The sequence below is a fragment of the Lemur catta genome, chromosome X, assembly GCF_020740605.2.
Source record: "Lemur catta isolate mLemCat1 chromosome X, mLemCat1.pri, whole genome shotgun sequence".
Classification (NCBI taxonomy): Eukaryota; Metazoa; Chordata; class Mammalia; order Primates; family Lemuridae; genus Lemur; species Lemur catta.
In genome coordinates, this window is record NC_059155.1 from 7,776,410 (window position 1) to 7,800,857 (window position 24,448).

At 34.0% G+C, this 24,448-nt stretch overlaps 1 protein-coding gene and 1 pseudogene across 3 annotated transcripts in view; both read left to right on the forward strand.

The window, feature by feature from the left end:
* BRCC3 (BRCA1/BRCA2-containing complex subunit 3) overlaps positions 1-24,448 on the forward strand; it is a 74,805-nt gene that overhangs the window by 37,540 nt on the left and 12,817 nt on the right. For 2 of the 3 annotated variants that reach the window (XM_045538941.1, XM_045538942.1), the window contains exon 8: positions 5,943-6,017. The exons of the other annotated variant lie outside the window; for it this stretch is intronic. In XM_045538941.1, coding sequence (XP_045394897.1) covers positions 5,943-6,017 — 75 coding nt within the window. The remainder of the gene's footprint in view (positions 1-5,942; positions 6,018-24,448) is intronic. 3 annotated transcript variants of the gene reach the window in all.
* LOC123628908 lies at positions 21,795-22,460 on the forward strand (annotated as a pseudogene).

Consider the following 24,448-nt stretch of genomic DNA (forward strand, 5'->3'; position numbering starts at 1 on the left):
AAGACCTTCTAGTGGGACAAGATGTGGAGGTGGAAGACAGTGATATTGATGATCCTCACCCTGTGTAGGCCTAGGTTAATGTGTGTGTTTGTGTCTCAGTTTTTAACAAAAAAAGTTTAAAAAATAAAATAAAAATAAAATTTGTTTAAAATAGAAAAAAGCTTATAGAATAAGGATATAAAGAAAATATTTTTGTACAGCTTTACAATGTGTTTTTATTTTGACTTAAGTGTTATTATGATACAGTCTAAACATTTTTTAAAAAATTAAAGTTTATAAAAGTAACAAAGTTACAGTAAGCAAAGGTTAATTTATTATGGAGAGAAGAAAGCTTTTTAAAAATAAATTTAGTGTAGCCTAAGTATAGAGCATTTATAAAGTCTACAGTAGTGTACAGTAATATCCTTATCCTTCACATTCAGTCACTCACTCACCACTCACTCACCCAGAGCAGCTTCCAAGTCCTGCAAGTTCCTCTATTCATGGTAAGTATCCTATACAGGCATATCATTTTTATCTTTTATATCATATTTTTTCTGTACCCTTCCTATGTTTAGATACACAAATACCATTGTGTTATAACTGCCTATACTGCTCAGTACAGTAACATGCTGTTCAGATTTGTAGCCTAGGAGCAATAGACTATACCATATAATATAGGTGTGTAGTAGGCTGTATCATCTAGGTTTGTGTAAGTACACTCTCTGATGTTTACACAACGAAGAAATCACCGAACAATGCATTTCGCAGAATGTATCTTCATTATTAAGTGACACATGACTGTATATCCATTCAATGAAATACTACTCATTCATAAAAAAGGAATGAGGTACGGAAATATGCTCTGATCTAGAAGAATCTCAAAAACATGTTAAGTGAAAGAGGTCACATAAAAGTCACATATTGCTATGATTTCATTTATAGGAAGTATCCAGAATAGCTAAATCCACAAAGACAGAAGATTGGTGGTTGGCATAGGCTGGTGGGAGGAAAGAATGGCAAGTAACTGCTTAATGTGTTCATGTTTTATTTTGGAGTGATGAAAATGTTTTTGAACTAGATAGAGGTGGTGTTTGTACAACGCTGTGAATGCAGTAAATGCCTCTGAATTGTTCACTTTAAAATGGTTAATTTTATGTTATGTGAATTTCACCTAAACTTTTAAAAATGGGTAAAGGACCTGAATAGACATTTCTCCAAGGAAGATATAAAAATGGCCAATAAGCACATGAAAAGCTGCCCCAAATCATTAGGGAATGCAAATAAAAACCATAATGAGATACTACTTCCCATATAATATTACCCAATGTTATCTACAGATTCATTGCAATCCCTGTCAAAATTCCAATAATATTTTTCACAGAAATAGAAAAAACAACCCTAAAATTCATATGGAGCAACAAAAGTACCTGAATAGCCAAAGTAATCTTGAGAAAGAAGAACACAGCTGGAAGAATCCCATTGTGTGATTTCAAAGTATATTATAAAGTTATAATAAATCAGTATGGTACTGGCATAAAAACAGACACATAGACAGAAATAAACTCACGCATATGCAGCCAACTAACCTTCCACAAAGGTGCCAAGAATAAACAATGGGGAGAGGATAGTCTCTTCAATAAATGGGATTAGGGAAACTGGATATTCACATGCAAAATAATGTAATTGGATCCTTATCTCTCACACATATATAAAAATCAACTCAAAATGAATTAAAGACTTAACATGTGAGGCCTCAAACTATAAAACTACTAGAGAAAAACATAGGGGAAAAGCTCCTTGACATTGGTCTTGGCAAAGATTGTATGAATATGACTCCAAAGGCACAGGCAACGAAAGCAAAAATAGGTGGGACTATATCACAATAAAAGGTCTGCAAAGCAAAGGAAACAATATAATGAGAAGGTAACCTATTTGCAAACCATATATCCTATAGGAGGCTAATATCCAAAGTATATAAGGAACTCATACAACTCAAACCCCCCCCAAAAAATAAAAAAAATCATTAATAAATGGGCAAAGGATCTGAATAGACATTTTTCCAAAGAAGACATACAAATAGCCAATAAGTACACATAAAGGTACTCACCATCACTATCAGGGAAATGCAGATCAAAACTGTAATGAGATATCACTTCACACCTGTTAGGATGGCTATTATCAAAATGACAAGGGATAAGTGTTGGTGAGAATGTCAAGAAAAGAGAACCCTTATACACTGTTGGTGGGTACAAGCCATTATGCAAAAACAGCATGGAGATTCCTCAAAAAACTAAAAATAGAACTACTATATGATCCAGCAATCCCACTTCTGGGAATATACCCAATAGAATTGAAATCAATATCTTGAAAAGATGATGCACTCCCATGTTAACTGCAGCATCACTTGCAACAGCCAAATATGGAAACAACCTAAATGTTGATGAATGGATAGGGAAAATCTCATATATATGTATATATGACCATATATGTCACATATATGAGTATATATGAGTATGTATGTGCATATATGTATACATGCACACACAGACAATGGAATATTATTCAGTCTTTAAAAAGGAAATCTTGTCATTTACACCAACAAAGATGAATCTAGAGAACTTTATGCTAAGTGAAATAAGCCAGACCCAAGAAAGACAAATATTGCATGATCTCATTTATATGTGGAATCTAAAGAAGTTAAGCTCATAGAAACTGAGAGTAAAAAGGTAGTTGCCAGGGGCAGAGGGTGGGGAAATGGGACAATTTTGGTCAAAGAGTACAACTTTCAGTTTTGAAATGATTAAGGTATTGCTCTAATGTATGGTATGGTAACTATAGTTAATAATGTATACTTGAAATTTGCTAAAAGAGTAGATTTTAAGTTTTCTCACCACACACAAAAATGGTAAATCCATGTGGTGATTAATATGTTTAATTGTAGCAATCATTTTATAACATATACATATATCAAAACATAAAGCTATATACCTTAAATATATTATTTGTCACTTATACCTTAGTAAAGCTGGGGGAGAAAAAAGAGCAAAAGACTGGAATAGAAATTTCTACAAGAAAGTATATAAATGGCTAATAAGCACATAAAAAGATGCAAACATCACTAACCATTAGGGAAATGCAAATCAAAACTATGGTGAGACACCACTTTACATCCATTAGGATAGCTACATTTATTTATTCTTTTATTTATTTCAGCATATTACGGGAGTACAGATGTTTAGGTTACATATATTGCCCTTGCCCCACCCGAGTCAGAGCTTCAAGTGCGTCCATCCCCTAGATGGTGCATTTGAAAAAAAAAAACAAAAACAGAAAATGGCAAGTGTTGACAAAGATGTGGAAAAATTGGAAAACTTGTACACTGTTGGTGGGAAGGTAAAATGATACAGTTGGTATAGAAAACACTATGGTGTTTTCTCAAGAAATTAAGACTAGAATTACCATATTATTCAGTAATTCTTTATTTTGGTATACACCCAAAAGAATTGAAAACAGTCTCTAAGAGATAGCTGTACATCCATGTTCGTAGCAGCATCATTCACAATAGCTAAAATATGGAAACAACTCAGGTGTTCACCAACAGATGAATGGGTAAACAAAATGTGATAAAATATACAATGGAATATTATTCAACCTTTAAAAGGAAGGAGATTCTGTGATATGCTACAACATGGATGAACCTTGCGAACAATATGCTAAGTGAAATAATTTAGTCACAAAAGAACAAATACTGTATGATTCCACTTATATGAAGTAGTACTTGGGGTAGTCAGAATCAGAGACAGAGTAGATTAGTGGTTTTCCGGGGCTCGGGGGAGGGTGTAATGGGGAATTATTGCTTAATGGGTATAGAGTGTCAGTTTTATAAGATGAAGATGTATGGTGGTGATGGTTGCACAACATTGTTAATATATTTAGTACCAATGAAGTATATATACTTAAAAATGATTAAGATAGTAAATTTTGTTATGTGTATTTTACTACAATAAAAAAATTGGGACAAAAAAAAAAAACCCCATACTGTAAAATGCTTTCTTTCATTTAAACAAATCTTTACTGTTACTCAAAATAAAACAGATTTAAAAAAAATCAATGAGTAATAAAAGGCTATTAAATGTAAAAAAAAAACAAAAACAAAAACAACAAACCCCACCTTGGCCCAGTGTCTTCTATGGAATTGATTTTTCCTCACCAATTTCATTTCTTTTTTGGGTTTTGGGAGTTTTTCCCCATGTTTTCACCTTTTTGAGTCAATTATGGTAATATATAGTTTCCTAGGAAATTGTCCATTTATTTTATCTAAGTTTTCAATTGTTTTGACTTAAAGATATATGTAGTTTATTTTTATTTATTTATTTCATTTTCTTTGTAGCACTTATCACTAATTTAAATTACTTATTCATTTGTTATTTATCGCCTCTCCTTCCCTCTATTAGATTTTTGTCTCCATAACAGGAGGACTTTTTCTGTCTTGCTTACTGCTGTACCCATAATACCTGCAGCCGGGCCTGCCACATAGTAGCTACTCAGTAAATATTTGTTGAGTGAATGATTGTGTGCGATCTCTCTGTATGTCCCCTTTTCCATTGTTAATATTGTTTATTTGTGTTTTCTCTCTTTTCTTGATTCTATTGCTAGAGATTTATCTATTTTACTCATCTTTTCAAAGGACCAGCTTTAGGTTTTCTTGATCAACTCAGTTTCTTAGCTTTGTGGGTTTTTTTTTTAAGTTTCTGCATTTCTCTCTCTATTATTTCTTCTTTTTGTGTTTTATTGTTCTAGTCTTATTTTTATTCTAAATTCTTGAAGTGAAAACTAAGTTTATTTTCTGTCTTTATTGTTTTCTAGTAAATACATTTAAGGGCATAAGTTTTCCTCCTCACTTTGGCCCCATGAGTTTTGATATGTAATATAGTACAATAGTTCCAATGTTTTTTGTTTGTTTACCTGAAAATCATTTGTATATTACATTTTTATTTTCTTTTCAACCCAAGAGTTATTTAGAAGTGTGTTTTTAAATTTCCAGGTGTGTAGGGATTTTTTGGGGGGTGATATTATGTTAATATTTAATAATACATTATGGTAAGTGTGGCCTGTGTGATATCAGCTTTATGGATATTTTTTACAGTATTTCCTTTGTTACCTAGAATGGGGGTCCACAAACTATAGCTTGTAGGCTAGATTGGCCTGAGGCCTATATTTATAAATCAAGTTTTATTGGAACATAACCACACCCATTTGTTTACATATTGTCTATGACTCCTTTCCAGCTATGACTGCAGAGCTGAGTGGTTGTAACAGAGATCTTGTGGTACACACAGCCTGAAAATACTTAACCTTAAAAGTTTGCTGACTCTTGACTCAAAACAGTCAATTTTTGTGACTTTTTCATATGGGTTGAAAATACATGTAATTTCTCTTGGGTATAAGTTCTTTACATCCTGTTAGAATAAGCTTACGTTGTACTATACCAATCCTTATATCTTTCCTCAATGCTTGTAGTTTTGATTGTAGACATCTCAGAGGGATGTGTATAAACCTCCCATCACAATTAAATTTGTCCACTTCTCATACTTTAGTCAGGGTTAGCTTTATATCCTTTGAAGCTGTTCTGTTAGTGTATAATGTATAAAGGTCATAACTATTATTTTTTTCTGCTGTGTTTTCCTTTATACAATATGAAATAGCCCTCTCTGTCCTACTTATTTATTTATTCCTTGAATTGTTTCTTTCTAAAGAATACTGTTAATCCTGTCAGAATTAGTTTCAGCAGCATATATTTTTAAAAAATTAAGAACTAAAATGAATTTAAACAAGAAAGGTTATTTCTTTCTTGGGTAAAAGAAATCTGGAGATAGATATCCCAGGGCTCTGCAATGTCATCAGGGACCCAGGCTCCTCTCTTCTGCTTCACCATCTTGGTATATGGTTTCCATCCTAAGGTCCCCTCATGGTCCACGAGACTTCTGGAACTCCAGCCAGCACATCTCCATTGAGGGCCAGAAGGAAGAGGAAAGGTAGGAGGACAAAAAGGGTCCTGTCCCAGCTCAGCTGATTTCCAATAAGTGACCTTCCTAGAAGTCCCAGAAAACAATTCTACTTCCATCTCATTTGCAGAACTTAGTCAAGTGGCCCTACCCTAAGCTACCAAGGAGGCTAGGAAATCTAGTCTTTTGCTTCAGGTAGCTCAGTCTTGGCTAAAACTTGGCATTTTGTTATCAAGGAGGAAGGTGAGAATGAACATTTGAAATAGGCAGCCAGCAATCTCTGCCACTGACTATTGCATATTGTAGTTCTTGTCATTAGCATTTATTTGCCTGTTATAACCTTTTCTGTTCCTTTATTTTCAACCTTCCTCAGTTATTTTGTTTCAGGCATGTCTCTTGTAAAATATTACATGATCTTGAATTATTTGGTTTTAAACAATCAGAACATCTGTCTTTTAATAGGTGAGTGTAATGCATTCATTTTATTACTATTGCTGATGTATGTGGCAGTATTCCTGCCATTATCCTTTTTGCTTTCTGTTTGCCATGCTGTCAATTTAATTCTTTTCCCCTTTCCTGCCACTTGTTGGATTGATTGAGTTTTTTGTTACCTTATTTTTCTGTCTTAGAAATTGTCCTTACTGTATCAATTTTTTGTTATTACTCTTAAAGTTCTTTTAGTGTTCTGTTTTGAAATAATTTCAGATTTACAGAAAAGTGGTAAGAATAGTACAAAGGATTCTTGTATACCCCTCTTGCAAACTCCCCAAATGTCAGAATTCTGTCACATTTCCATTATCATTTTTTTCTCTTTATATGTATGTATATTTTTCCTGAACCCTTTGAGAATAAGTTGCATACATTAAGGCATTTCCTTAGGCATTTCTTAAAGAACAAGGACATTCTCTTATATAACCACAATATAATTGTCAATATCAGGAAATTAAAATCCAAATAATACTATTATCTAATCCACAGATAGTATTCAAATGTCACCAATTTTCCTAATATCCCTTATAACAGAATAAAAAAATCTTTATTCTGGTCCAGGATGCAGTCCAGATTTCACCCATTGCCTATAATTGTCTTGGCTATTTAGTCTCTTTTGATCTGAAATAGTTCTATGTCTTTTGTGACCTTAACGTTTTTGAAGACTACAGACCAGTTATTTTAGAAAATCCCTCATTTTGGATTTGTTCATGTTTTCTCATGATTAGATGCAGATTATGCACTTTTGGCAATACTGAAGTGATGTGTTCTTGGTGATTTGTATCATAAGGCACAAATTTGTTCCATTACTGGTGATTTTATTAATAACTTTGACCATGTGCTTAAGGTAGTGTCTGGTAGGTTTTTCCACTTTAAAGTTACTATTCTTCCCTTTGAAATTAATAAATACAGTCTACCCTCCATATCTGTGGGTTCCATATCCATGGATTCAAGCAACCACTAATAGAAAATATTTGAAAATAAATTGTGTCTGTATTAAACATATACAGACTTTTTCTAGTAATTATTCTATACACAATATAATATAATAACTATTTACATGGCATTACATTGTATTATGTATTACAAGAAATCTAGAGATGATTTAAAGTATATGGGGGGATTAACATAGGTTATATGCAAATATCAGGGACTTGAGCATTTAAGGATTTTGGTGTCTGCAGGAGGTCAAGACTAAGCCCCCACAGATACTGAGGAATGACTGTACCTTGTGGGGAGTTTTATCATTCATCAATGATTCTTTACTAAATTATTTATTACTAAGATGGCTATCAAATGGCAATGTTCTAATTCCATCATTCCTTCTATATTTACTAGGTGGCATTCTACTCCATGAAAGAGTTTTCCTTTCTTCCCATTTGGTTATTCATTTACTTATTTATATTGGATATTAGTATGAACACCTGAATTCTTATTTTATTCAGTGGGTTTAATCCACTACTATCATTAGTTATTTTGAGGCACATCATTTCAGAATCAACTAGTTGAAGCTCCTCCTGTGTTCTTTTGACACGTTTCCATCCTTCTTTGAGTACTACCTGAGTTTCTGGCACAAGATGTTCCAGGTTCATCTTTTTCTTTCCAGTACCCAGCCTGGATTCAGCATTTCTCCAAAGAACCTTGGTTTGTTTTATTTTTTTAACAGCTTCACTGAGATACAATTGACATGATAAAATGCACATGTTTAAAATATACAATTTGATAAGTTTTGACATGTATACACCTGTGAAACCATTGCTATCATCAAGATAATAAAAATGTCCCTCACCTCTAAAAGTTTCCTTGTGCTCCTTGAAACATGTTCATAATAGTCTCTTATCCTTTTGTTATCTATAAAATCTATAGTAATGTCATCTTTCTCATTCCTATATTGGTAATTCAAGTCTTCTCTCTCATCCTTATATTGATAATTTGTATCTTTTTTCTGGTAAGTCTGACTATACAGACATAATAATTTTACTGAATATCTCAAAAAATCATTGGTTTCATTTATTTTCTCTATTTTTCTATTTACTGTTCCATTTATGTCCACTCTAATCTATGTTATTTCCTTCCTTCTGCTTACTTTGAAGTTCATTTGTTCTTTTTCTAGTTTTTTAAGGTAGATGGAAGTTGAGTTCATTGATTTGAGACCTTTCTTCTTATGTAAGTGTTGAGTGCTATCAATTTCCTTCTATGTACTGCTTTAATTGTATCCCACAAGTTTTGGTATGTGTTTTTGTTTCTATTCAGCTTAAAATACTTTTTAATTTTCCTTTTGGCTTTCTTATTGATCCACAAATTATTTATAAGTGTGTTATTCAGTTTCTAAATACTTTGGGATTTTCCTAATATTTTCCTATTATTGATTTCTAATTTAATTCTACTGTGGTCAGAAAAAAAAACTTTATGTGACTTGAATACTTTTTAAATTATTGAGAGTGTTTTATGGCCCAGAATATGGTCTATATAGGTGAATATTTTTGTGTCTACACTTGAAAAGGATATGTATTGTGCTGTCGGGTAGAGTATGCTACAAATATCAATTAGGTCAAGTTGTTTTATAGTGTTGTTTAAGTTTTTATCCTTATATTTTTGTCCATTTGTTCTATCAGTTATTGAGAGGGGTATATTGAAATCTGTGACTATAATTGTGAATTTGTCTATTTCTTCTCTTAGTTCTATCAGTTTTTAATTAATATCTTCTGAAGCTCCGTTATTAGATGTATACATGTTTAAGATTATGTCTTTCTTACAAATTGACCTTTTTGTCACTGAAATTTCCCTCTTTTTTTTAGCTTTGTGTACTGTTTTTTTTTTTCAATTTCAGGATATTATGGGGGTACAAACCTTTTTGGTTACATGTTATGACTTTGCCACACCCAAACCATCATTTGAGGCGTGCCCTCTCCCCCCTACAACACTCACCACATCCGTTAGTTATGAGTTTACCGCCCCCTCCAACCCCCTAATCCCTGGAGAATATTACTACCTTGTGAGCACCATAGTGCTGATCAGTCAATGCCAATTTGATGGCGAGTACATGTGGAGCCTATTCCTCTGATCTTGTGATACCTCACTTCGGATAATGAGCTCAAGCTCTATCCAGGAAAATATAAGAGGTGCTAGATCACTGTCGTTTCTTATAATTGAGTAATATTCCATTGTATACATAGACCAAATTTTAATAATCCACTCATGAATTGACGGGCACTTGGGTTGTTTCCACATCCTTGCAATAGTGAATTGTGCTGCCATAAACATTTGGGTGCAGATGTCTTTATTATAGAATGTCTTTTGCTCTTTTGGGTAGATGCCTAATAGTGCTATTGCTGGATCCAATGGTATTTCTATTTTTAGCTCTTTGAGGTATCTCCAAATTCTTTTCCACCAGAGGTTGCACTAATTTGCAGTCCCACCAGCAGTGTAAGAGTGTTCCTGTTTCTCCACATCCTCACCAGCATTTGTTGTTTTGGGATTTTTTGATAGAGGCCAATCTCACTGGGGTTACGTGATACCTCATTGTGGGAGGCATCGGTCTACCAGACTTCAAGCTGTACTACAAGGCTATAGTAACTAAAACAGCATGGTACTCACACAAGAACAGAGACTTAGATATTTGGAACAGGACTGAGAATCTAGAGATGAAACCATCCGCATATAGTAATCTAATCTTTGACAAAGCAGACAAAAATACACACTGGGGAAAAGAATCTCTTTTCAATAAATGGTGCTGGGAAAACTGGATAGCTACATGCAGAAGAATGAAACTGGATCCCCACCTCTCACAAAAATCAATTCAAGATGGATGACAGACTTAAACCTAAGGCATGAAACCTTAAGGATTCTAGAAGAAGATGTTGGGAAAACCCTTTCAGACATGGGCCTAGGCAGAGAATTTTTGAAGAAGACCCTCAAAGCAATCACTGCAGCAACAAAAATAAATAATTGGGATCTGATCAAATTAAAAAGCTTTTGCACAGCCAAGGAAACTATCATTAGAGTGAATAGACAGCCTACAGAATGGGAGAAAATATTTGCTCTCTACACATCCGGTAAAGGGCTGATAACGAGAATCTATCTAGAACTGAAAAAAATAAACAAGAAAAAAATCAAACATCAATAAATGGGCAAAGGAAATGAACATAAACTTTTCAAAAGAAGACAGAATAATGGCCAGCAAACATATAAAAAGTGCTCAACATCTCTAATCATTAGAGAAATGCAAATCAAAACCACAATGAGATATCACCTAACCCCAGTGAGATTGGCCTCTATCAAAAAATCCCAAAACAACAAATGCTGGTGAGGATGTGGAGAAACAGGAACACTCTTACACTGCTGGTGGGACTGCAAATTAGTGCAACCTCTGGTGGAAAAGAATTTGGAGATACCTCAAAGAGCTAAAAATAGAAATACCATTGGATCCAGCAATAGCACTATTAGGCATCTACCCAAAAGAGCAAAAGACATTCTATAATAAAGACATCTGCACCCAAATGTTTATGGCAGCACAATTCACTATTGCAAGGATGTGGAAACAACCCAAGTGCCCGTCAATTCATGAGTGGATTATTAAAATTTGATCTATGTATACAATGGAATATTACTCAATTATAAGAAACGATAGTGATCTAGCACCTCTTATATTTTCCTGGATAGAGCTTGAGCCCATTATCCGAAGTGAGGTATCACAAGATCAGAGGAATAGGCTCCACATGTACGCGCCATCAAATTGGCACTAACTGATCAACACTATGGTGTTCACAAGGTAGTAATATTCTGCAGGGATTAGGGGATTGGGGGGGTAACTTGCAACTAATGGTCACAGACACGGTGAGCATTGTAGCGGGGAAGGGAATGCCTCTAATCCTCACTTGGGTGAGGCAAAGGCGTAAAATGTAACCAAAATATTTGTACCCTCATAATATCCTGAAATAAACCACCCCCCAAAGAAGAGACTCCATTTTTCCTTAAGTCACGTTTCAGAATATATGAGAAGCTCAAGGCACAATAAACTATTTAGCACAAGTGGGCACATTGAGCTTTAGCATATAAAATGTTTTATCAACTTAAATCTTGTAAATTATTGACTATACATCCAACCACTGAGAAAATAACTCCTTCTCTACCTTTGTGATATAAAAGATGATTTAAGAGAGGCTTGCCATTTATAATGTTTGACCCTATGCTATGATTCATTTTTTAGGCAATCTGTGTATATTGATAAAATATTTTTTAAGGCATGAATTGTTGAAAAAATTATATGTGATTTAAAAGTCTATTGAAAAAATTTATCTCCTGAAATAACATCATGTTTTTATAGTGCCATAGTCTGTAATATTCCTAAATATATAACTTGCCTATATATACTAATTTCTGAGAAAATATAAAGCAATCTAATATTGAAATCATTGGGGCTAATTTGTCACATGAGCAGCACAGTTAGAAAATTACTTGACATTAACATAAAATCTGGATAAGACTTAATATCATATTTATAAGACTATTTGTCCAATTATGAAGTTATATATAAGTTATATATAACTTCTTAAAATGTATTTCAGAGGAATATTAAGAGCATTAATAATGTTTTTCCAAACAAACACCACATGTACTCTCTAATAATGGGAACTAACTGATGAGCACAATGAGATGTAAAGGTCACAGGCAATCAAGAAGTGGGGAGAAGAGGAGAGAGGGAAAAACCTGCCTATCAGGTACAATGAACACTATTCAGGTGATGAGCACACTAAAAGCTCCAACTTAAGCATTATAAAAGGTGTCCATGTAACAAGGGCATTTGTACCCCTTTAATATTTTGAAATAAAAAAAATAATGTTTTTCAAAATATTTCAACTGAGGGATGAAAGTACAATAAAGACATGTTTCTGGTTTGTATGCTCAAAAGACATAAAATAAATATTTTCTATATTTTGTACAAACTTAAAAAATAAAGATACATGCTCTGATGAGATGTTCAAGAAAAAAAAACATAGAATTATTTTTTCTAGATCTGTAAAGAATGATGATGGTACTTTGATAGGGATTGCATTAATTCTGTAGATCACTTTAGATCGTATGGACATTTTAACAGTGTTGATTCTACCAATCCATGAGCAAGATAGATTTTTCTATCTGGTTACATCTTCTACAATTTCTTTTCTTAGTGTTTCGTAGTTTTCCCTGTATATATCTCTCACCTCTTTCATTAAATATATACCGACATATTTAATTTTCTTTGAGGCTACTGTAAAAGGTACTGTGTTTTTGATTTGAATTTTGGCTTGACTGTTATTGATGTATAAGAATGCCTCTGAGATGCAGGGATGGTTTAACATATGCAAATCTATAAATGTAATTCACCACATAAATAGAAGCAAAAATAAAGACCATATGATCCTTTCAATAGATGCAGAAAAAGCATTTGACAAAATTCAACACTCTTTTATGATAAGAACGCTTAACAAAATAGGCATAGACGGGACCTACCTAAAAATGATACAAGCCATATATGACAAACCCACAGCCAACATCATACTCAATGGGGAAAAATTGAAAGCATTCCCACTTAGAACTGGAACCAGACACAGCTGCCCACTGTCCCCATTACTTTTCAATATAGTATTGGAAGTCCTTGCAAGAGCTATCAGGCAAGAGAGCAGAATCAAGGGAGTCCAAATAGGGAAAGAAGAGATCAAACTCTCACTCTTTGCTGATGATATGATGTTATATCTGGAAAACCCCAAGGATTCAACCAAGAGACTCCTGGAATTGATCAATGAATTCAGTAAAGTCTCGGGATACAAAATCAATACACACAAATCAGAGGCATTCTATATGCCAATAACAGTCAAATGGAGAACCAAATTAAGGACTCAATACCCTTCAAAATAGCAACAACAAAATATAAAGTACCTAGGAATATATTTAACTAAAGAGGTAAAGGACCTCTATAGGGAGAACTACGAAACACTGAGGAAAGAAATTGCAGAGCATGTAAACAGGTGGAAAACCATACCATGCTTGTGGATCAGAAGAATCAACATTGTTAAAATGTCTATACTACCCAAAGTGATCTACAGATTCAATTCAATCCCTATTAACTTACTAACATCATTTTTCACAGATATAGAAAAAATAATTTTACACTTTGTATGGAACCAGAGAAGACCCCGTGTAGCAAAAGCAATTTTAAGCAATAAAAACAAAATGGGAGGTATTAATTTGTCAGACTTCAAACTATACTACAAGGCTGTGGTTATTAAAACTGCTTGGTATTGGCACAAGTGCAGGGACACAGACCAGTGGAACAGAACAGATAATCCAAATATAAAACCATCCTCATATAGCCATCTAATCTTTGACAAAGCAGACAAAAACATACTCTGGGGAAAAGATTCCTTATTCAATAAAAGGTGCTGGAAAAACTGGATAGCCACATGTAGAAAACTGAAACAGGACCCACAGCTTTCACCTCTCACAAAAATCAAATCACGGTGGATAACAGACTTAAACCTTAGGTGTGAAACTATTAGAATTCTAGAAGAAAATGTAAGAAAGACTCTTACAGACATTGGCCTAGGCAAAGAATTTATGAAGAAGACCTCTAAGGCAATCACAGCAACAACAAAAATAAATGAATGAGACCTGATTAAATTAAAAAGCTTCTGCACAGCCAAAGAAACAGTCACGAGAATAAACAGATGACCTACAGAATGGGAAAAAATTTTCGCATACTACACATCAGATAAAGGACTGATAACAAGAATCTATTTAGAACTCAGGAAAATCAGTAAGAAAAAATCGAACAACCCTATCAAAAAGTGGGCAAAGGACATGAATAGAAATTTTTCAAAAGATATAAGAATGGCTAACAAACATATGAAAAAATGCTCAACATCTCTAATCATCAAGGAAATGCAAATCAAAACCACAATGAGATATCACTTAACTCCAGTGAGAATGGCCTTTATCAAAAAGTCCCCAAACAATACATGTTGGCATGGATGTGGAGAGACAGGAACACTCATAAATTGCTGGTGGGACTGCAAAGTAGTGCAACCTCTGTGGAAAGCAATATGGAGATACCTTAAACAGATTCAAGTAGACCTACCATTCGATCCAGCAGTCCCATTATTGGGCATCTACCCAAAAGAACAAAAGTCATTCTATAAAAAAGACACCTGCACCCGAATGTTTATAGCAGCACAATTCACAATTGCAAAGATGTGGAAATAACCCAAATGCCCATCAATTCGTAAGTGGATTAGTAAAATGTGGTATATGTATACCATGGAGTATTACTCAGCTATAAGAAATAACGGTGATATGGAATCTCTTTTGTTCTCCTGGAGAGAGTTGGAACCCATTCTATTAAGTGAAGTATCCCAAGAATGGAAAAACAAGCGCCACATGTACTCACCAGCAAATTGGTTTCCCTGATCATCACCTAAGTGCACATTTGGGAATAACACCAAGTGGGTATCGGACTGAAGTGGGGGGTGGGGGGATGGGATGGGTGTATACCTACATGATGAATGTTGTGCCCACTGTCTGGGGAATGATCATGCTTGAATGTTCTGACTCGGGGGTGGGGAGCTGGGGGGAGGGAATGCGGGTATAACTACATGATGAGTGCAATACGCACTGTCTGGGGAATGGACACGCTTGAAGCTCTGACTTGGGGGATGGGAGGGGCATGGGCAATATATATAACCTGAACTTTTGTACCCCCATAATAAGCTGAAATAAAAAAAAGAATGCCTCTGATTTGTGTGTATTTATTTTGTATCCTGAGACTTTACTGAATTCATTTATCAATTCCAGGAGTCTCTTGGTTGAATCCTTGGGGTTTTCTAGATATAACATCATATCATCAGCAAAGAGTGAGAGTTTGATCTCTTCTGTCCCCATCTGGGGATGCCCTTAATTCCCTTCTCTTGTTTAATTGCTCTAGCAAGGACTTCTCTTTAACCCCGTTGATGTTCTTCGCTCCAGAATTGGCTTTGTCTAATATTAGTACAGCCACACCAACTTTCTTGAGTATTGTTAGCATATTGTATCTTTTTACTTTATTTATTTATTTATTTATTTATTTATTTATTTATTTATTTATTTATTCTTATTTCAGCATATTGTGGGGGTACAAAAGTTTAGTTTATGTATATTCCCATGCCCCTCCACCCCCCGCCCCGAGTCAGAGCTTCAAACATGTCCATCCCCTAGACGGTGCGCATCGTACTCATTATGTATGTATACAGCCATCCCCTCCCCCCCCACATCTGCCCAACACCCGATCAATGTTATTCCTAAATGTGCTCTTAGGTAATGATCAGTGAAACCAATTTGATAATGAGTACATGCGGTGCTTATTTTTCCATTCTTGGGATACTTCACTTAGTAGAATGGGTTCCAACTCTTTTTACTTTTAACCTGTGTCTTTAAATTTAAAGTACGGCTCTTGTCTTACACAGTTGGGTCTTTCTTTTTTATCTAATCTGACAATCTTTGCCTTTTAGTTGGCCCTTTACATTTAATATGATTACTGATGTGGCTAGGTTTAAATTTGTTATCTTTCTATTTTCTGTTCATCTCTTCTGATTTTTATTCACTTTTTCTTCTTTTTTATGCTTTCTTTTGGATGAATTGAGTAATTTATTTTTATTAGCAAGGCCCATCGCTTCAACAGAATTGAATAATTTTTCTGATTCCATTTTATCTCCCTTGTAGGTTAATTAGCTATAGTTCTTTGTTGTATTATTTTAGTGGCTGCTTTAGGGTTTAACACAGCATCTCTCAACATTGGCACTATTGACATTTTGGGTCAGATAATTGTGTATATGTGAGGGTTGTTATTCTGTGCATTGTAGGATGTTTAGCAGCATTCCTGATCTCCACTCACTAGATGCCAGTAGCATCTCTTCCGTTGTCACGATCAAAAACTTCTCTAGATGTTGCAAAATGTTCCCTGCAGGGAAAAATCACCACTGGTTAAAAACCACTAGTTTATAATATACATCTTTTACTTATCACAGTCTGCCTTCAAGTGATATTATACTAGTTCACATATACTATAAGAATCTTGCAACATTATACTTCCATTTCTCCCCTCCTGGCCTTTGTGTTAGTATGGTCATATATTTTACTTGTATGTATGTTATAAACTATTAATAATATGTTAATTAGTTTTATTTTAAACAGTTGATCATCTTTTCAAGAAATTTAAATACGAAAGAAATCTTTGTATTTGCGTATATAGTTACCATTTTTAGTACTCTTCATTTCTTCCCATCTGGTATCATTTTCTTTCTTCTTGAAGGACATCCTTTAATATTTCTTATAGTATTGCTGTGTTGGTACTGTATTCTTTTGACTTTTTTATTTCTAAAAAAATGTCTTTACTTTGCCTTCATTTTTTGAAAGATATTTGCAATGGGTAAAAATCTCTAGGTTGCCTTTTTTTGCTTTTGGAACTATAAAGATATTTCTCCACTGGCCAACAAGAAAGTGGCTGTCATCTTTACCTTTGCTCCTCTCTATTAATGTGTCCCTTTTTGGGCTTCTTTTAAGACTTTCTTTTTATCACTGGTTTTAAACTATTTGATCATAGTGTACCATGATGTAATTGATTTCATATGTCCTGTGGTTGGGTTTCATTGAACTTCTTAGACCTGTGGATTTGTATTTTTCATCACATTTAGAAAAAAAAACTTCAGCTATTATTCTCACCAGTTTTTTCTGTCCCATTTTCTCCTCTTTTTTAGGTATTGCAATTAAACATATGTTGGCCTCTTGACAATGTCTCACAGTTCACTGATGTTGTTCGTTGTTTTTCAGTTTTTTTTTTCTGTCTGTGATTTATTTTGTATAGTTTCTATTGCTGTCTTCTAGTTTTCTAATCTTCTGCAATGTTTAATTTACTGTCAATCCTATCCACTGTACTTTTTATCTCAGGCATTGTGATTTTCATCTCTAGAAGTCTGATTTGTATCTTTTTTTATTTCTTCCTGTCTCTATATAACAGGTCCAATCTTTCCTCTAGCTTCCTGAACATATAAACTAGTTATAATGTCTATTATAATGTCTTGGTCTACTAATTCTTATTACTAAATCAGTATTATTTCTGGGTCACTTCCAAATGATGTTTTTTCCTCATCATGGATTGGACTTTTCTGCTGCTTTGCATGCTTGGCAATTTTTGATTGGATGCAGACATTGTGATTTTTACATTATTGGGTGTTAGATATATTTATATTCCTAAAAATATTCTTAGGCTTTGTTTTGAGATACTGTTAAGTTACTAGGAAACAATTTTATCTCTTCGGATCTTGCTTTTAAGCTTTATTGGGCAAAAACAAAGCAGTGTTTAGTACAAAGTTCATTTTTCCCCACTACCGAGGCAAGACTTTTTTTTAGTACTCTGATGCCCCCAGAATTATGAGATTTTCTATTCAGGCTATTGGAAATAAGTGCTATTCCTGGCCCTGTGTATATTTTGTGGTCAGTTCCCTTTTATCCTTTTAGGTTGTTCTTTCCCTAACTGTGGGTAGTTTATTCACTCACATGCCCTGATCAGTTATCAACTGAATGCTTGAAGAGGATCCTCCAAAGATCTCTGGAGTTCCCTCCCTGTGCAGCTCTCCCTTCTACAGTACTTTGCCCTGCAAACTCAAGCTGCCTTGGCTTTCCCAGAGCCTCAGGTCCAGCTTCCCAACTCAGGGCGACTGCCAAGCTCTACCTGGGGGTTCCCCTTTCTGTGCTGCAGCCTTGGAAACTTTTTCTAGCTAACCATGAGTTCAATCTGATAACTCCAATTCCGTTCTCACACCTTAGGGTTCATTCTAGCAGTTTCCCTTTCCATATTTGCAACTTTTTTCTCCGAAAGAGAGAAACCTTGCTTCTGCTATCCACACTGTTTACTCATTGCTCAGTCTTAGAATATACAAAAAATAGTTTCAGAATTGCTAACCTATATCATTGTGAAAAACAAGCCTACTAACTAGAGATTAAAATTGGTTTATACTTGTTTTTATTAGGTATAATTAATGTGATAATTATACCTAATAAAAATAGAAATATAGTTCTTTTTATCAAGTATAATTAACATGCAAAAATTGCATAGTTAATGTGTACATTTTGATGAGTTTGGACATATGTCCAAGAGTGTATACTCAAAATGTGTTCACAGTTACCTGGGTTTGGTCCTTTTTTCTCCACATCACTTTAGTGTGGTTATATTATTCATTTGAAAGACAATTTTTCTTGTTTGTTTTCCATTTCAGAATTTTTTTCTAACCCATACTTCTTTTTTCCCTTTGGAGTATATGAATTATAAATATGGTTCCAAAAGTCAAAAGTCAGAACTATATAGTTTAGAGTTTATTTTGCGTATGCTGAGATGGATCTAATTTTCTCTCTTTCCAAATGGTTATCCAACTGACCCAAAACCAATGATTAAAAAGTTTATCTTCACACCTGTGATTTTAGATGCCACTTTTTCTTATATACAAAAATTCCCTGTTCACTTGGATCCATTTCTAGACTTTCTATTCTGTCTTGCTGTCCATTTATTTACCGATATGACATTAATTATAGTGGCTTTATAATATGTTTTACTATTTGTAAGGCTAGTCTCAATTGCAGTTTTTCTTTTTCAGGGTTTCCCCAACTATTCTTACAAATTTTGTTTTCCATGTGAACTTTATTATCAACTCATCTAGCTCTATAAAAATGTTTTTTGGTATTTCCATTGAGACTGTGTTAAATTTATAAATTAATCTGTAATTAATCTTTATGATATTGCATTGTCCCATCCAAGAATACTGGGTGTCTTTCCATTTGATCTTGTCTACATTTGTGTCTTTCAAGAATGTTAAGTTGTTCTCATATAGATTTTGCATATTTCTTGTTGAAATTTATTCTTAAGTATTTTATCTTCTTTTTTGCTTTTGTGACTGTGTTTGTTTTTTCCATTACATCCTCTGTTTTTTGTTTGTGTATTTGAAGGGTATTACTTCTGTTTGTAAATTTTTACCTTCCTGAATTCTTTTAATCTTTGAGTTAATTTTACCTTTTATTCTCTAGAGCTTTCCAGATAAATATCACATCCCATCTGTAAACAGAAATATTTTTACTTCTTATCCAATTGCTATTCCTCTAATTGATGTCTTATGTTCAGTTACATTGCCTAATATTTCCTTTACAACATTAAATAGTAGTGGAAATAGCAGGAAATCTTGCTTTGTTTCTGATCCTTGTGGAAATTTCTGTAGTATTTCTACATTAAGAAAGACTGTATTCAGGACTAAGGTATACATACTTTTCATATTAAGAAAATGTCCATAAATTCATACTTTCTTCTTTTATTCTGTGTTTTAATCAGAAATAGGTGTTGAATTTTGTTAAGTTTTTCACTATCTAATGGAGGTAATTATGATTTTCCTTAGATCTATTAATATGGTGTATTAGGCTGGGTGTGGTGGCTCACACTTGTAATCCTAGCACTCTGAGAGGTGGAGGCAGGAGGATCACTTGAGGTCAGGAGTTCAAGACCAGCCTGAGCAAGAGTGAGACCCCGTCTCTACTAAAAATAGAAAAATTAGCCAGGCATGATGGCGAGCACTTGTAATCCCAGCTACTCTGGAGGCTGAGGCAGGAGAATCACTTGAGCCCAGGAGTTTGAGGTTTCTGTGAGCTAGGCTGATGCCACTGCACTCTAGCCTGGGTGACAGAGCAAGACTCAGTCTCAAAAAAAATTATATAGTGTATTATATTATTAATAATAGATTTACTACTATTGAGCCAAACTTGCCTTCCTGGAAAAAAAATTTAGGTTATGATATATCTTGATGTGATATTGGATTATGTTTGCTAATATTTTATTTAGTACTTTTTCATCAATAATCATAAGTGCTATCTTTCTGGAATATTCTTTTTTGTACTATCTTTATGAGGTTTAGGTACCTATATTATATATATATTTGCTTCGTTAAAATTGTTTAGAGTTTTCTTTCATTTTCTAGGTTCTGACACAATGTATGTAGTACTGAGGACAATCTATTCTTTGATAATTCCCTTATGAAATCTATTGGGCCTTTTATTTTTTGTGGGATAGTTCTTTGATATATTTCTCTATTTCTGCTGGGAGAATTGATCTGTTTATGCTTTCTGCCTATAATAGGGTCAATTTTGATAAAGTGTATTTTCCTAATAAATTATTCATTTTACCTGGTTTTCAAATTTATTTACATAGAGATCTGTCTTCCAGATAGTCTATTATGGTATTTTAAATCTCTTCTATTTCAAAAGTTATCTCTCCTTTATCATTTCATATTTTATATATTTGTGCTTTTTTCTTTTTTCCATGGTTATGTTAGCTAGTGGTGTGTCAGTTTTGTTAATTTCCCTGAAACAATTTTTATTTAGTTATTTTTTCTATTCCTTACCTTATTAATTTTTCTTTTATATTTATTAATTCCTTCCTTATGTTTTATTCTGGTTACTTTTTTGTGCTATGTCTTCATGTTTGGAGGTTGGAATTTAATATTTTTGGTCTTTCATTATTACTGATATATGTGCTTAAGGCTTATGAATCTCTGCTGATCTTTGTTTTAAATATATCCTATAGATGCTGACAAGTAGTATTTTCATTTTAATTATTTTTTAATAAGTTATTTAATTTTACTTTCCCTTTCACCCACACATTGTGCTGCAGTCTTCCTTCCCTTCAATCTGGGTATCCATGCTGTAGCCTTTATAAAATGGTACTGCTCCCTAATACTCTCAGAATAAAGCCCCAAATTTGCAGCTTTTCATGGTTTTCTTATTTCTCCAGCCATGTACTCTCTCAGTTGTATATATGCTCACTCTGTCTACAGTATCCTTTCTCATTATACTACCTGGGCAATGTCTACTCAGTTTTGAAGGTGAAGATCAAATTTAGGAATCTTTCTCTGATACCTCTTAACTACCAATACTACCCCAGTTAAGCATTCCTCCTGGAAACTTAATAGAATCCTATACTTCCTTTATCATAATACTTATAACATTATATTTTAATATTTTGTCTATCTACTAACATTGTAAGATCCTTGAAACAAGGATTACCCTTTTATCACTGTTGCTATGTTACTTAAATATTTGTTTAATGTCCCATCAGCTAGAGACTTCAAAACTATCATTTTAATACATATGTTCTGACCCGTGAGCTCTAACATACTCTAGATTTTCTTTGTCACTAACTTAGTTTGGATGGTTGGTGTTAGTTTTTCAATTGAAGTGTAACACACATACAGAAAAGTATACAAATTATGTGTCCAGCTTAATTTTCACAAAGTGAAAAGACACCCATGGAACCATAACACAGATCAGCTCTATGAATTTTCACAAAGCAAACATGCCTATGAAAGTACAACACATATTAAGGAATAGAACCAAGGCTGGTGGGCATTGGGTACAGAGAGGTGCCATCCACTGCGAGGGTTCATGGCCAACTGCTCCTTTGTGTTCCCCGCTGCCACCATGGTCGTCTACAGTGTTCTAGAGAAAGAGAAGATGGTGGGCCAGAACAGTGCCCTCGCCACTGGTGTATGCTGGGCCCTTTTCATCGGGTATTGTGTTTACTTCCATCGCAAGAGAGAGTGACCCCAACTTCAAGAACAGGCTTCAAGAACGAAGAAAGAAACAGAAGCCTGCCAAGGAGAGAGCTGGACATTCCAAGTTACCTGACCTTAAAGATGCTGAAGCTGTTCAGAAATTCTTCCTTGAAGAAATACATCCCTATGAAGAGTTGCTAGTTCAAGGTGAATACAAGAAGGATGTGGACCATCTTACAAATATAATTGCCATGGACAGCCACAGCAGTTACTGCAGGTGTTAACAGAAAACTCTTCCACCACCAGTGTTCCAGATGCTTCTGACTAAGCTCAGGACAATGAGAGAACTGTAAGTGCTCTGAGCTTGGCTGAAGATGATGTGGAATGAGAAACAAATGTCAACATAATAAAATCTCAGTTAAAAATATTTTAAAAATTCTTGACTTGGAAGTTGAGCAGCTCTGGGGGAATAAGGGCACATACACTTGTTACGGACAATCCTACACTGCACTCTAACAAAGTTAATGTTTACTTTACATCCATTTGTCTGTTTTATTTATTTTTCCCAGTGAAAAGTGTATTTTGATAGAGATCTTTTCATTTTATAAATACACTATGAGTTAATGAAAAAAAAAAGAAAAGAAATAGAACCATACTGGCCCTCCAAAAGCCTCCTTTGTGGCTCCTCCCAACTGCTATCCCCTCCCTCCTCTACAAAGGTAACCATTATCTTGATTTCTAACAGCACAGATTGTCTGTTTTTGATTTTTTATATACATGGGAAAACACAGTAAGTACAGTTTTGTGTATGGCTTCTTTCATTCAATATCTGATATATTCCGTATATCAGTAGTTAGTTCTTTTTATTGCTGTGTACTATTTCATTGTCAGAATTTACCACAACTTATTTATTCTCCTGTTGTTAAGCATTTGGGTTGTTTCCAGTTTGGGGCCACCATAGATAAAGCTGCTAAGAAAATAATCCTTATATGTGCCTCCTGTTGCCCATGTACATGCGTATCTTTTGGGTATGCACATAGGAGTGGAATTGCTGAATTAGCACTTCAGTAAAATACGTCACACAGTTTCCCAAAGTTATTGTACAAATTTACATCCCTGCCAACAGTGTTTGAGGGTTTTCATGGCTTAACAGCTTCACTAACAATTAACACTTTCTGACTTTTTCATTTTTTGCAAATTCTAATGAGTTTGCAGTGATATCTCATTGTGGTTTTAATTTTTATTTCCCCAGTGACTAATTAGGTTAAGTATCTTGTAAAATGTTTATTGGCCTTTTGGATAATCTTCATGTATAAGTCTCATTCATTTTTCTTTAACTTTCTATTACTTTGAAAGACTTCTAATATATTCTGGATACAAGCTCTTTGTCAGCTATACCTATTCCAAGTATCTTCTCCGTCTCCCTGACCTGGTAATGGTATCATTTGATGAGCCTAAATTGTTTATTTAATATAATAGTCCATGTTATCTTTTTATCTTTTCAGTCCACTACTTTTAAGTGACCTATGCTATTTATGAAATCTTTTCTTACCCCAAAGAGATGGTGTTTATTTAACCACTGATATGTAAATCTATAATCCAATTAGTGCTGACTTTAGAATGTGAAGTGGGATGGGACTCAAGTTTCCTTTTTTCCCATATGTGTATCCAGTTGACATAGCACCATTTATTGCTGCCCTGCCACTTTGGCTTAAATCAAGTGTCCATATATGTATGGGTACATTTCTGGACTCTAGTCCATTCTATTTTTTTCTCTGTACCTATCCTCATGCCATTAATATACTATATTAATTATTATAGTTTTATATTAAGTCTTAATATCTGGAGTGTTAGTTCTCCCCTTTGTTGTTCTTCAAGATTATCTTTGCTGTTCTTGGCCCTTTATAATCACATATAAATTTTAGGATCAGCTTGTTGATTTCCACAAGAAAACCTGCTGAGATTTGTCAGCTGAGATTTGGCTGGGATAGGATCGGATCTATTTATCAATTGTATGCATCCCTCCATTTATTTAGATTTTACTTATTTTCTCTCAATAATCTTTTCTATTTTTTCAGTGCAGAGGTCTTACACATTTTTCATTTAAATTATTCTTAGGAATTTGGTGTTTTATGCTATTGTAATTGGTATCTTTTCAAAATTTTTATTTTCTAATTAGTGCTGGTTATTTAGATAGTAAGTTGATATATGTATATTGACATTATACCCAGCCGCCTTGCTAAATGTACTTATTAATTCTAATGATTTATCTACAGATGTTGTTTCCTTGGGATTTTCTATGTAAATGATCATGTGTTGCATAAATAAGGGAAGTTTAATATCACTCTTTCCAATCCTTACACCTTTTTATTTCTC